At 38.0% G+C, this 13,342-nt stretch overlaps 1 protein-coding gene across 4 annotated transcripts in view; it reads left to right on the top strand.

The window, feature by feature from the left end:
- The first annotated feature begins 551 nt into the window (after nt 1-551).
- Nucleotides 552-13,342, top strand: part of evi5b (ecotropic viral integration site 5b) — a 68,655-nt gene continuing 55,864 nt past the window's right edge. For 2 of the 4 annotated variants that reach the window (XM_055212450.2, XM_073870173.1), the window contains exon 1: nt 655-736. In XM_055212450.2, coding sequence (XP_055068425.1) covers nt 734-736 — 3 coding nt within the window. In that variant the 5' untranslated portion in view covers nt 655-733. Of the gene's footprint in view, nt 737-1,370; nt 1,601-13,342 lie in introns of those variants that run through there. The other 2 variants (XM_073870176.1, XM_073870174.1) reach the window with 2 other exon arrangements.

Here is a 13,342-nt window from a genome sequence, read left to right as displayed (position 1 = left end):
AAATATTTTTGATGTCTGGACTATCATCAGGGGTTTAGGAAAATATAAATACATGGTTCCATATGTTAGTAATAGATGCACTCTCTAAGAATTTATATTTCAAGTTTTGACAGCAAATGTCACATCCATAACATTGGAACATGTCTTCTTTGCTTTAACATTACACGGTAGTTGCCTGAATTAAATGTTTGCTTGAAACCAATTTCTTGCTAATTCAATTTATACCATTTATACTGAAAATCATATTCAAAATAATCAATTTAATAAAAATGGGCCTTGATTAAGAGATCTAGAGCAACGATTCTATAATCATTTTGTCAGATATAAGCTGGATGGTATCTTATTTTGTTTGTTTCTTTTTTGGCAATGCTGACAGAACTGTTTTGACAGCTGAACTGTTATAGACACACCTTCAGAGGAAAGGACTAAGGACATGAACACATTTCTTATGAGAAAGTAGGTTAATTCTTTTTTTTTGTATTTTAAAATAGTTTTCACGTAAAGGAAGTCTCACAGGCTGGATTCCTGCGTCAATGATGCATTGTCGGAGAGAGAAAGGTGTGTCCTACATCAGAAAGAAATGAGATCAACGTCAGCGCAACCAGGGAAAACCAGAAAAGTTAGTTGTCTGTGCGAAATCTTCTGCCACCAGTGTTTCGGAACTGTCTGTCCTATCATTAACTTCATGTAAGTCTGAGAAAAGTCTACATTTTACAAAAGATCTAGCCATCTGATGGTGAGTTTTTTATTTAACTGTTAGGTCTAGATTTATTTAACCAATGGTAGCATATTTTAATTGAAAATTATAAACATTGAATCACTTAATAGACAATAGTGACACAGTATGATTAAAACGATAAGACCCATTTGGTAATCTACTTAGGAACATTCAACTATCAAATGTTGTCTTTGGCCTATTGCTTCTAATAGTAAAATGTATCCTGAAGGTTGAACTCCTGTGTTGTGACTGACTCCATTGGTATTATCCTTTATTGATATTTCTTGTAAAAGATATTTCAATGGTTTATGAAGAACACATATAAGGGATTATTATTACCCATAATAGTCAACAATTATGACATAATTCAAATATACTTATTTCTTGTAATATTCAAGGGTTGTCTTTCTGTGTAGCCACCTACACTAACCATTAAGCCTCATTGAATCATTAGAAATGTACAATAAAATAATTTGTCTTATTTGCCATAATGAAATGCTCTTGTTTTATATTTTTATACATTTATTATTATTTCATCCCTCTGCTGTCTAAGCAAGTTATGTTTATGTGCGTCCTTCTGTTTACAGCAGAGGGTGATAGAGAGTCAGTAATCATACATGTATGCGCATGCGCGGTTTTCTTCAGTGCGGCGCATAGTCTATTCTGGTGGCATGAGTGACTGCCGGAGGAGCTGCAGTCTGCGCATACAAGGGCTTCTACGCCGAGTCTCTCTATGGACTGGACTGTTGAAATCCTGCCACAGTAAAAACTGACCGCTGACGTCGGGCTTGAACCCTAGCGGGCTTGGTTATGCAACTTTATCTCGCTCCATGGAAAGTTAATATTTAGCCTCAAACCCTTGGGATTGAAAAAGGCTTCAAGGTAAACAATTTGAGACGGTTTTAGTGTGTGTGCCTGTTGCAGTAAGAGGCTATCCGACCAACGTCCGCTGCTTGTTGTGGTTGTTTAAATAGTTGTCCGTTTAGTTATTTAATTAGTCTTATTTCACCCCATGTCCTACCAGCTACTGAAGTACAGTTAACGTTAAAGTACTCAAATACGATTTAACAGCTGTCAGCTTGGGGACGCTTTAAACAGCCTAGATTGAGAGGTAGACTATCCGTTAGCCACTACTGCTAACTCTTTTAGCCATAGCCTCTTTTAGACATCTAAAAACAAACTGATTAGGGCTAGTCAACATGTATGTAACGTTATAGAAAAACATATTGATATACACGCTATGTGGTTGTAACCTGCTATATTCTGCCAATGTTTAATTGTTTAAATGGTTTACTTCAAGTCGTGCATACATAATGTACGATACGTTAGATCTTATGAGCTACTCGGTGGGTTGTTTGCCAGCAGATATTCAATTACCAGTGCAGATGTCCGCTTTTAATTTCATTGCGTTTGACCAATAGGTCCACACATGTGCAAGCAAACGTACACCGTCCCAGGTCATCGGAGGTTACCGCACGTGCATGTGATCAAAACATTGCCACGGATCACAGTGCCACGTTATTATTTGTCTCTGGGTGGGGTGACCCCAAGCATCATACATTGATCAGTGAAAACCAGTGAAGTGTGGTCGCCTTAAAACGACAACAAACTCATGAATACATTGTGTTTTTATAGTGTTTTGAAAAGCATGTTATCAGAAATGCCCCAGTGACTGAATACAAACCATAAGCTATGCGGCACGGGTGTTTTCCACTTAAAAATGTTGCCTTACTTCCTTTACTTTGTATTATGCAGTAGATCTGGAAGGTTTTGGGGAATTTGATTAAGGTTACAACCTAGATGTATGGGTGTGCCAGTAAATCAGCTCAGATGGGTTGTAAAATTTGTGATGACTTCAACATTATGGCCGGTATCCAGAAGGAAAGGATCCGAAACTATACCACATTGTCTGTTTTGCTGGATATTTAAATGAAGCCTGCACAAAAGCTTTATTTCAAGGTCAATTGTGTCATAAATATTAATTTTTTAGACATTTCAGATGGCATGTGTAATCTTGTGTTGTTATCTGTTATTGCTGTTGAACATCATTTAAAGCCCATATATTGATGACGAAACATTAGACGTTACATACTAAAAGTATGTAAACATTAAATATATGCCGAGTAGTATGATAAATTGTTAAATACCTTAGTCCAAAACGTCAATATTATATTTATTTATTAGTCAAGGTATCATCTACGAAAGCAACTTACTACAGTTCTTATCTATCAGACCCCTTAACTTTATTCTCAAAACCTCTTGTCTATAAAATCATAAGTGAAACACAAACCACTTGATCTTTTTAAAAGTTCAACTTCTGTACTCTGTGTGTGTTAACCCACAAAGTTATGTGCTGTTGTGGCACATTACTGGAAGAAGCACATTAAGGAAATGGTGACTGAGGAATAAGTTTCAGTCATATGATAAGATTAGCTTTTTTGTCTGGCTGATCATATTGTATGTAAAATAGCACAGAACTTGTGAGGTTTTGTGTGGTTGCTAATGGTTGATGATCTAGTCACGTTATTCTCTGGTTTAATGTTGTTATAGCAGATCTCATAGAGGGGCTTGTGGAATTTATGGTTTGGGTATGGTGCTTGAGATTTTAACCAAAGCATTACTCAACCCTGGTAGAGCTTAGAATGACCTGCCGGTACTTGCCTACTACAACCTTTCATGTTTAACAAAAGGGGCATTTTGTGAAGTGCTTTTGAAGTTTCCTATAACATTTAAGGAGCAAATAATGCAATTTTCTATTGTACTTCTTAGACAAACATGTGTTAGCCTAATAACTATGTTAGTAAGTACCCTGCTTCAGTACATTTTATATTATTCATAATCTTCTACAAGAATGTTTGGGTCTGTTCTAAGTGGCTTTGTCTTTCCTTTTTGCCTTTCTCACTCTAGCCAAATACAAATACTTGCATACACATTAAGCTTCTATTTGACATGAGCAAATGGAACTTGTGTTAGCTTTGCAGGCAGGCATTATTGCCGTCCCCCTTCCTCTTTAAGACTATCTTGGCATCTCAGACTGCATGACATAGGGAATTTCTAAGAGGTAACATTTGAGTCAGGCAGTAGGCCACAGGTTGAAAGTGCACGCTTGCTGTAACGCAGACATCAGCTATCTTCACTGCAAAGTGCTGACCGTTGAAAGAGGGAGGAAAGGTATAACGCAGCCAAAATAAATCTGCTTAATTTACAAGGTGTACTGGTGCCTTCATTGGGAAGGTCAGGGCTAATGGTTGTGTTCCTGTCTTTCTTAGTCTAACAGTGCAATGTTTACATACAACGAGATAATCTGTACTGATAACTCGAAATAAAAAGCTTTCATGTAAATACCTTAATCAGAAAAAAAGATCTTATTGAACTCAATAGGATTAATAAATGTGATCAGAAAATTTGGTACACAATCGTATTTAATCTGTTAAATAATAATTGGCATGTAAACCCTTGAATCCATATTAATCTGGGTAAATGTGTAAGTTTTGTATTTGTACTTATGAAAATTGGTAAAATCGTTTTTCTCAAATCTTTTTTTTTTGCTTTCCGTATATACTGAGACAGAAAAACAGGAAAACATTGAAGTCCAGTGACCCTGTCATGTGCTCAATTCACTGACGTTTCAGTGCAGCTGGTTAACTTTTGGACACCTTAACAGACTTTTTAGTCTACAGATGTTTCAGTAACAAAGTAAATGTTTTCACATGTATGATGAAGTCACAGCAGTAGAGGCAGTGAAACTAGGGTTGCTTCTAAAAAGCTCTAAAATGTTGCCTTCAGGGGCAGCATTTCAATGCAGGAAAGCATCAAGGGACGTCCCAATCCAATGTTTGCTTTACTTCCTGTCGATTTTTGATGACAGCATAGATGTATCCTTTGCTGCCTTTAATGTCCCACAATTCTGTGCTGAGAATGTGATTGGTCGTGCTTGAGTTCGAAATAATAATGACGACCAAAAAACATGTCTGGAACATAGTTTAGGGTAAATAAAGTTTTTGATTGCATTTCTAGTTGTATTATAGTTTTCAAATATTAGATTAGTTATCAAAAAGTCACTCTCTGTTTATATTTCAAACTGAATTCCGTTACGCTGCCTATAAATGCTGTCCAAATGCGTTTCCTAGAGATGCCTTCATGCCCAAATGCTGCCTCTGAAGTCATTGCCTCACAATGGATGCAAGGCAACAAGTCAGCTGCCTCATGGCCCATTTATAGACCCTTTTAGTGTTTTTACACCATGATGACGTGGCAATGTATGCGCGTGCAGTTTGGCAACGGAAGTATGGCAAGAATCAGCAGTGAAGCAACACAGACAGAGAAAGTTATTTAAAAAATTTGACTTATCAACTTTTTCAACACAGCTACCAGATCCGTGTACTATAGTGGAGTGGATAGAAGACGTTAGCAGATGCCCAAATATAAAGTGGCCAGATACATATATACGTATATTAGTATATTATATCAGTGCAACCAAATGCAACAACCAAATATTTTGATGCTGGGAAACCGTTTTAATAAACTTTCTGAGTTGCTGAATAACACCACTTCTGTTGCCAAAAAGCGCGCGCAGGCTATTTGACCACGTGGGCTGTAAAAGGGTCTATACAGCCAGCGACCAGCAGTAGCAGAGCGACGCGATCTCATTCATTTCAATGGAAGCTTGGCGACTCCCGACGTCACAAGTGAAAGTGACCGTTGGCGACCGTATTTGCGTGTCCAGCGACGCAAGAAGTTACGAAAAATGGAACTTTATGATAATGTTAAGCGATTTTTGGTTACTGGAGTGGACGATACTGATTTGTTTATGACAACCAGATTTAGAAACGCCTCATGAGAAAGTCGCTGGTGGTCTGAATAAGGCTTAAGCTTTCGGACGCTGTCTACAACAAGTCGTCCATAATCAAACCAGCTTTGAAGTGGTGTTGGAAAGCTAAATCAAGCCAAAGTAAAGCGAGCTAAGCAAAGTCGTGCCGTGCCTAGTCAGACGACACATAGGGATAGATATCGTTAGGGTTTCTTTGCGATACCGGTGCCAAAACTATACTTTTAAACCGGTACCGGTACCTAAACTGATACTTACCTAACTTAAAAAAGGGTCACAAAAGGATGGTGGATGAAAGAACAGCATAAAGCACATATTATATTATGTATATTTACAAAATTGGTTTTTGATGTGTCTCGTGACATTTGCCTATAGTACAAACATCTTTGATCAGAAAGACGAGAAAGAGTTGCAAAGGTTAAGGTCTAAAAAAAGTAAAGGGCGTCAAGACCTTAAAACAGACTTCATGGTCAACACATCATAGCACCTGTCATATGTATAATATCTATATCTAGAGCGTCATCTCTCATATACAGGTATTTATTCCGCTGCAGGTTACATATATTCATACCTGTTCATTTTACATATTGCCTATTTTTAGTGTACTGTATGCATAAATACAAAATGCATGCAGGGCTCCAGACTGCCACCAAATGGTGGCATTTTGCCACCAACATTTGAGAGTGTGTGTGCCACTGAATTTTACATTCAGTCGCACATGTCCGACCAGTAAATTTGACCTTTTTTTGTGATGTGACACTGAATTTGAAACAGCATATTGTCCTTTCAGCATCTAATATAAGTATTTATTACTAATACAGTGGAAATTAGTAGAAATATTATAATTTGGTTAGCATGTTAATTTACAGTGTGTGCCCCTAAATTTTCTGGTTGCGCCCCTTAAATTTTCCGTTGGGGGCCCTGTGCTTCTAGTGAAAAATCTTAGTCTGGAGCCCTGCAATGAATGCATACTAGCTTTAATAGTCTAATTAATAACTCAATTAAAAACAAGATTCTGTCTATCAAGACCAAATTTGTTATTATCTTCTGGGCATTTTCACTCTAACTTTAACTTGCCCATATTTTAAACTGTGGTGAGCATTTAGTTAAAAGCTATATATAGTGAGTGGCAAATTTCTGCAAATTATTATATTCCAAAAACAATATAAACTGAAAACGTGTATTAATATAGCATTACCGTGAAATAAAATAACTAATTTTGTGAAATGCATTTTTGGTCATACCACTCACCCTCTACTACGTTAAAGTACGTTTTAGCAATTCTTCTCAAGAAATTACCAAATAAAAAATTACCATATTTGCCTTCGCTGGCAAGACCACCTGCTGCCCTCAGAGCAAGTGTAATTGCGGCATTCACGCGCTCCTTTGATATCATTTTGCAAATTGTGCTTTTAAATCAGAATGTAAAAATAACACTGACACTTGCGCTACAGAGATGTGTATTATTAGAGATGTGCGGGTGACGATTTTTCCACCTTCTGAACTTCTTAAACACATTGCACATTTGAAAAGAAAATATATTTGGCAAAGATATTCAGAATCTGTAGTACTTATTTTGATTTTTAAGTAACCTTAATCATTTATATCTTACATTAAAATACCAAATGTTTTTTCATTATTAATCTTAACGAAAACTCAACCATAAAATAGTACACTGACAAACTATTATTTTCATAATCAAGGAATTTTTTTTCCCAATTAAACTGATTAGCAGCTCATCATGCTTTTATCCTAGCTAGTCATGCTGTGAGAAGAAAAATGCAGCTGACTTTATGCGCCTGACTTAATAAACATGCAGCTCGCGCTGTATAAGATGGACACAGATCAACTAAACAGTGATGATATTCGTTGACAAATATTTTCATAATCGATTATTATCGTATTTATTGATTAGTTGCAGCCCTAGGTGATATGATATCCACGTTGTAACACAAATAAATGAAAGACATAATTTTCCATTACTCTGAATGCTTAGTATTTGTTCATTATTATTTTTATTCAAACAGAACAACAATAAATTATCAAAATGACTCGCTTAAATTAAACCGAATGTTTAAAATCTAAGATATCAAGATTTTCCAAACTAATGATTGGTTTGCATTTAAAAATAAAATAAAACTAAGCTTTCTAGAAGGTTTAGGAGTGTGTTTATGGGAATTTTTGACCATTCTTCTTAAAGTACACTTGTAAGGTCAGACACTGATGTTGGACCAGAAGGCCTCGCTCGTAGTCTCTGCTCTAATTCATCGCAAAGATGTTCAATTGGGTTAAGGTCAGGACTCTGTGCAGGGCAGTCAAGTTCCTCCACACCAAACTCACTCATCCATGTCTTTATGGACCTTGCTTTGTGCAATGGTGCACAGTCATGTGGAAACAGGAAGGGGCCATCCCCAAACTGTTTCCACAAAGTTGGGACTAAGTTGGGAGCATGAAATTGTCCAAAATGTCTTGGTCTGATGAAGCATTAAGAGTTCCTTTCACTGGAACTAAGGGGCCAAACCCAACCCCTGAAAAACAACCCCACACCACCAAACTTTACAGTTGGCACAATGCAGTCAAGCAAGTACAGCTCTCCTGGCAACCGCCAAACCCAGACTCGTCCATTGGACAAATCACTGTTTTGGACGATGATTTTACATGGCCTACCACGTTGTGGCTGAGTTGCTGTTGTTCCCAATTGCTTCCATTTTGTTATAATATTACTAGTAGTGAGGAAATTTCATGAATGGACTGTACCACCCACGAATTCAGTGAGATCCTGAGAACGACCCATTCTTTCACAAATGTTTCTTTCACAAAAGCTGTCTGCATGCTTAGGTGATTGATTTTATACACCCGAGGCAATGGAAGTGATTGGAACACCTGAATTCAATGATTTGACGGGGTGTCCCAAAACTTTAGGCAATATAGTGTAGGTACCGGTGCTAGTATCGGTACCCAACCCTAACCACACAGTGGAAAGCGCCATTGGTGTACGCAGCACTGTGAATTATAAAAGATAACATTATATATGTTTTTATTAGACTGAAGAGTTCAGGGTACTGTCATATTTAGAATATGCATTCAGATTGAATATGCTCAAATTTTTGAATGTCAGTGCCTTGTATATTAGGGGTACAACGTTATACTCCCACGATTTGGCACGTGTTCAATTTTAACCAGGCATTCCTAATATAGTTTGGTGAAAAAACAACGCATAAAACCGCAAACGACACAGTCACGTTTTTTTGTGTGGTCTTGGGCATGAAATGTGAAGCAAATGACCATATGTGCTTGGCCATTTCGGTTGGTGCTCGAGTCCACCCCAAGAGCACCTACGGGATTGGCGCCTATGTGCGTGCTGTAGCACCTTCATACATAAACAACACTGGGTTCAAGTGAGAAATCTTTTTTGGTGTTATAATGCTTCCAGACGCGCTGAAACCGCGTTATGATGGTGTACTTTTAATGCATACTGATTTTTTTCGCAATCTTGAGTGACCAAGAGAGAATATCTTGCCTCATTGTTCCGCCTCCAAACAGCGGGTCATCGCTGATATCAGTTGCCTCCCCTTGCAAATAGCAAACTTTGAGTCTGCTGGCAGTTTCCGTTCACGCAAGATGAAGACATCTTTCTGTGCGAGATTGTAATTTATATTTTTCATTTTTTTGTGACATGCACATCACTGCTAGTCCCACTTCATCATTGCAGGTCGCACTTGACCACAGCAGTTGTGCGATGTTTAGGACAACCGTCACAGCCCTAGTCATGCTGTCTCTTCTGTTGTTAAAGGCCTTTTCTTAAGTCACCTAATTCAGTATGTAGATGTGGGGTTTCCTCACAGTCACCCCTGTAGACAAACAAACACAATAAGTGCTCTGACCTGGATTTATGCATGCTGTTGGTTGATGAGATCTCTGGATAAGACACCACCTGCAAGATGGCTCCTGCTGCAGGCGTTTACAGAGAACATCTTTAAACTTTAAGTGTGAAAACCTTAAACAATTTATTACAATAAGTCCCTAAAGCTTGGCTATAAATCAGTGGTTTAGTGTTACATAATGTGAAAGCAGACCATCTGGTCCATGTGGGAAGCCTTAGACAATACATGAAAAGTCTGTCTGTTGGCAGCTTCCATGCCATGCTCTGTTATTACAGATTTTGACAGTTTCACTGTGCGGTTAAAAGTGATGTGTGCAACTTCATGTATGTTACAACACTGCAAAGATACCAATACAAAGATAATGACGGTTCTCAGTAAGGTATCTTGTCTTTCATTTGATTGGGCAGACAGATAGTCCCACCCAAAACTTACACCATTGGTTGACCCAGTGTTGCATAATTTGGCATGGCAGGATACAGAAACAAACACAGGAATGTTTTTATAGCACCACATTGTTTATATATATAATCGGAATAAAATAAGCTGAAGAAGGAAAACATATTGTTACATTAAAAAAATTATGTTTACCTAGAATGCCCTGTTAGCTCTTGTGCTCCTGTATAGCTCATTGGTAAAGCATTGTGTTATCATTGCAAAAGGTCATGGATTCGATTCGACCCAGAGAACACTGATACTGAAAAAAAAATGTACACCGTACACTATAAGTCGCTTTGGATAAACCATCTGCCAAATGCATAAATGTAAAGTAAATGCAAATATTAGACTAATAACTCTGTCTGTGTTTGTTGCTGTTCAAATAGCCCAACTTGTATAAAATGAATTGCTTTAGTTTGACTGAATGCTCCATTAGTGACTTGCCAGTTTATTTATAGTTCCTAGATTTAGTTTGTCTAAAGAAATACCCAACATTTTGCATTTGCCCCTTGTACTGAACAGGTGTTGTGCATGACAAATCACTGTTTTGGAAAACAACCCCATGCACCGTTTGTTGGTTGTTGTTTTAAAGATCTCTGTAAGTTGATGCATGTTGTATGGTTGGCTCCTCGTATTTGGACAGCTGAAGCAGAATTTCTAACCAACAGTGGGACACAGTTCTTTCTTTCCTGTTTGCTTTTTGAGGTGGTTTGAACTCGCACCTTTTATTGCTTTAAATCCTTAGTATCTTAATTTAGTGTGATATTTTTCCTTAAAGGTCTTAATAGCAGTGCTAAATAAGCTAACTTGTTAATTGTTGGTTAACTATTTTATTTAAAGATTTAAAGAAAAGTATATCTTTATAACTATGTTTTTATGATGGTCATGCAACATCCGGTCAGTCCACATGAAAGCAAGCAAGCAAGCAGCAAGGGAATCCCCCTGTCAAGTGTCACTAGCAGGGTGAGCCTATAGCCACATGGCACCAAAAACGCTGGCCATTTCTAGCCTGTTTCCTGTTTTTCTATACATCACAGGATGTGTGAGGCATGCATGTTTTGGATACTGCAGGTACACTGCTTGACACATTGACAGATGCTGTTATTATTTTTAAACTTTCTGTCTTTAATATTTACTGTCGTTACAAACTCTCTGGTTTTGATCTGCTGGCCAGTTTAATGAGTTGTTGGAAAAAATATGTTGACTTCAGCATTTTCAAAGGTCTGTTTATTCAAGTAGTTCTTTCTAAACCTCCAGCAGTGTGGCTGGAAAATGCACGCACATCACTTTTATGTTCTGCTTCCAGGATTAGCCAAGGCCTGGCTGTCGGGTTGTTACTGACAGTAGCCCAGCATAGACTGGGGCCATAATGGTGTCTTTGCGAATCCCAAAAACTGCATCAGAATGGACAAAATGTCCATCGCAAGTGTCAAAGCTGGATTGCAAGTGTCTTTAAAGGTCAAGTTTTTCCTGTGTTTTTGAAGCTTTGATTGTGTGTTTACTGTGCGCAATATAACATGTGTTCATGTTTCACATGTAAAAAAATTCATTATTTTCCACACAATTTACTTATCTCTATACCGCTGTTTTCACTGTCCTAAAAACAGGCTTCCTTGTTCTATAAAGTCCCTCCTTCAGAAATATGTAACGAGTTCTGATTGTGTAGTTTGTTTAGTGTGTTGTGATTCGACAGCAGCTTAGCTTAGCTGAGCTGTTTGAGCTTAGCTGGCGACTGACATGTGGGCAGAGTTTAGTCAAAAACTCTTATATTGACTAGCCGGGCTAACACCACCAGACCAGTCTCATAGAGGTTCTGGGAACCACATGCTCATTTTCTTGTATTTGAGGGGTGGTTTACGAATGCCCACAGCCGTTTTATTGGGTGCTACAAATGTCTTTCAAATTCATCTGTACGTAGCTCATAGCCAATAATTTCAATTATACCAGATGACGTATGTAGAGCGACATAAAATCAAGCGTCAACAACTTTTATCGGTACGTGTTTACACAGCTGAAAGCTAAACCGGTAGCTGTATTGATATTGAAAAGCAACACAACTTAGTGGCACTGTGAAAACCACAGTAGGTAGGCTACAGGCCTAATGACAATATGATATTAATAAATACAACTTACCATTTATAAGTTATATGGACTTCGACGATGCCTAGCAGGTTGGTCCTATAAAACTTAGTGGCTGTCATGTCTTGCCATATCCAAACATCCTTCTTGGATATGAAATTGTTTAATGCCAAAAGTTGCTTTTTTTAAATAAACTTGCGTTCAAAACTACTTAAAACACTGGCTGCATTGAAAAGTAACTTTGCGTCTGCTGCCGTGTTGGATAAACAAAACTGCTTCGGTGTGTCACATAGACGTCGTCATCGTCTTGCTGCCTCCTCCTCATTCTGTGATTGGTTCCCTATTTCACGGGAAAAATAGGTCCATGGTTTCCATGCTAGACTTGCAGCGTGAATAAATTTGCGGGCAAGGCAGCATGGGGAAACCCAGGCTATAAATTGACGTCATTCAACCGGGAAGTAGAGGGCTGTAGTCCAAAACCGGCCGTTCGCTGTAGGCTTTGAAAGGCGAATTCTGTTAAAGAAAATATATCCCCTGGCAGTAAACTTTGAGCTTTATCTTTTTGCAGGTATTATTTATGCTATTATAGCAACATTACACACCAACTAAAGTTAAAAAAATGGGATCAGGAAAACTTGACTTTCAACGTCAAATGGTGTTTGTTAATGACAAAGTATGTAAAGAGATTGGCTCACTTTTGTTCAATAAATATGCGCTTTTAATACCTCGCTTTAAATGTGTGGTTCTTAATCAGATGTGTATCTTTGATATAATAGTTGTTTGTTTCTGCGGTATCTGAATTGTGCAAGAGCAAAGGTTTCAAGTTCTGTTTTTTGCAACTTTCAGAGAGACGGTTCTTAAAACTAATGTCACTGAGAACTCGCAGACGTAGTTGTGCTGGATTTCATTTGGCATTTTCTATTTTCATAATTATTTGTGAATAGCTCCAGTAAAAGAAGTAAGGCACTTCATAATCACAACGCAATGATAATGCATGAGGATTTTCCTCTCTTCTTTTGTCTTATTCAGCAAACATAGTCCCGCGCCTCTGCATGAATCATTTAGGAGGTCAGGCTAAAGGAAGTGATATTGTTCTGTTACCAAGCAGATGCTCTTCTTTTCTGTGTACGAAAATGCTGGTTCCCCAGAGAGGCTAATATGGGCCTACCCAAATTTTCAGTTCATTAGTTACAGTACTGACTCACCCCAGCTGAGAGAAGGAAACAGTCATGGGTGCAGTGCAGAATCGCAGATGTTTAGTTCCTTTTCGGCCTTTTCTTTTTAAATACCAAGCTCATGGGTGGGTTCACAGGTAAGGGTCTGAAATTGTTTTGGTTTTTGAAACCAGATGGCTTGCATTTGCATGTTTGTGCAGCACCTCGTGCACAAAAACAGCTG

The sequence above is a fragment of the Misgurnus anguillicaudatus genome, chromosome 8, assembly GCF_027580225.2.
Source record: "Misgurnus anguillicaudatus chromosome 8, ASM2758022v2, whole genome shotgun sequence".
Classification (NCBI taxonomy): domain Eukaryota; kingdom Metazoa; phylum Chordata; class Actinopteri; order Cypriniformes; family Cobitidae; genus Misgurnus; species Misgurnus anguillicaudatus.
This window is presented reverse-complemented; position numbering and strand designations above follow the sequence as displayed.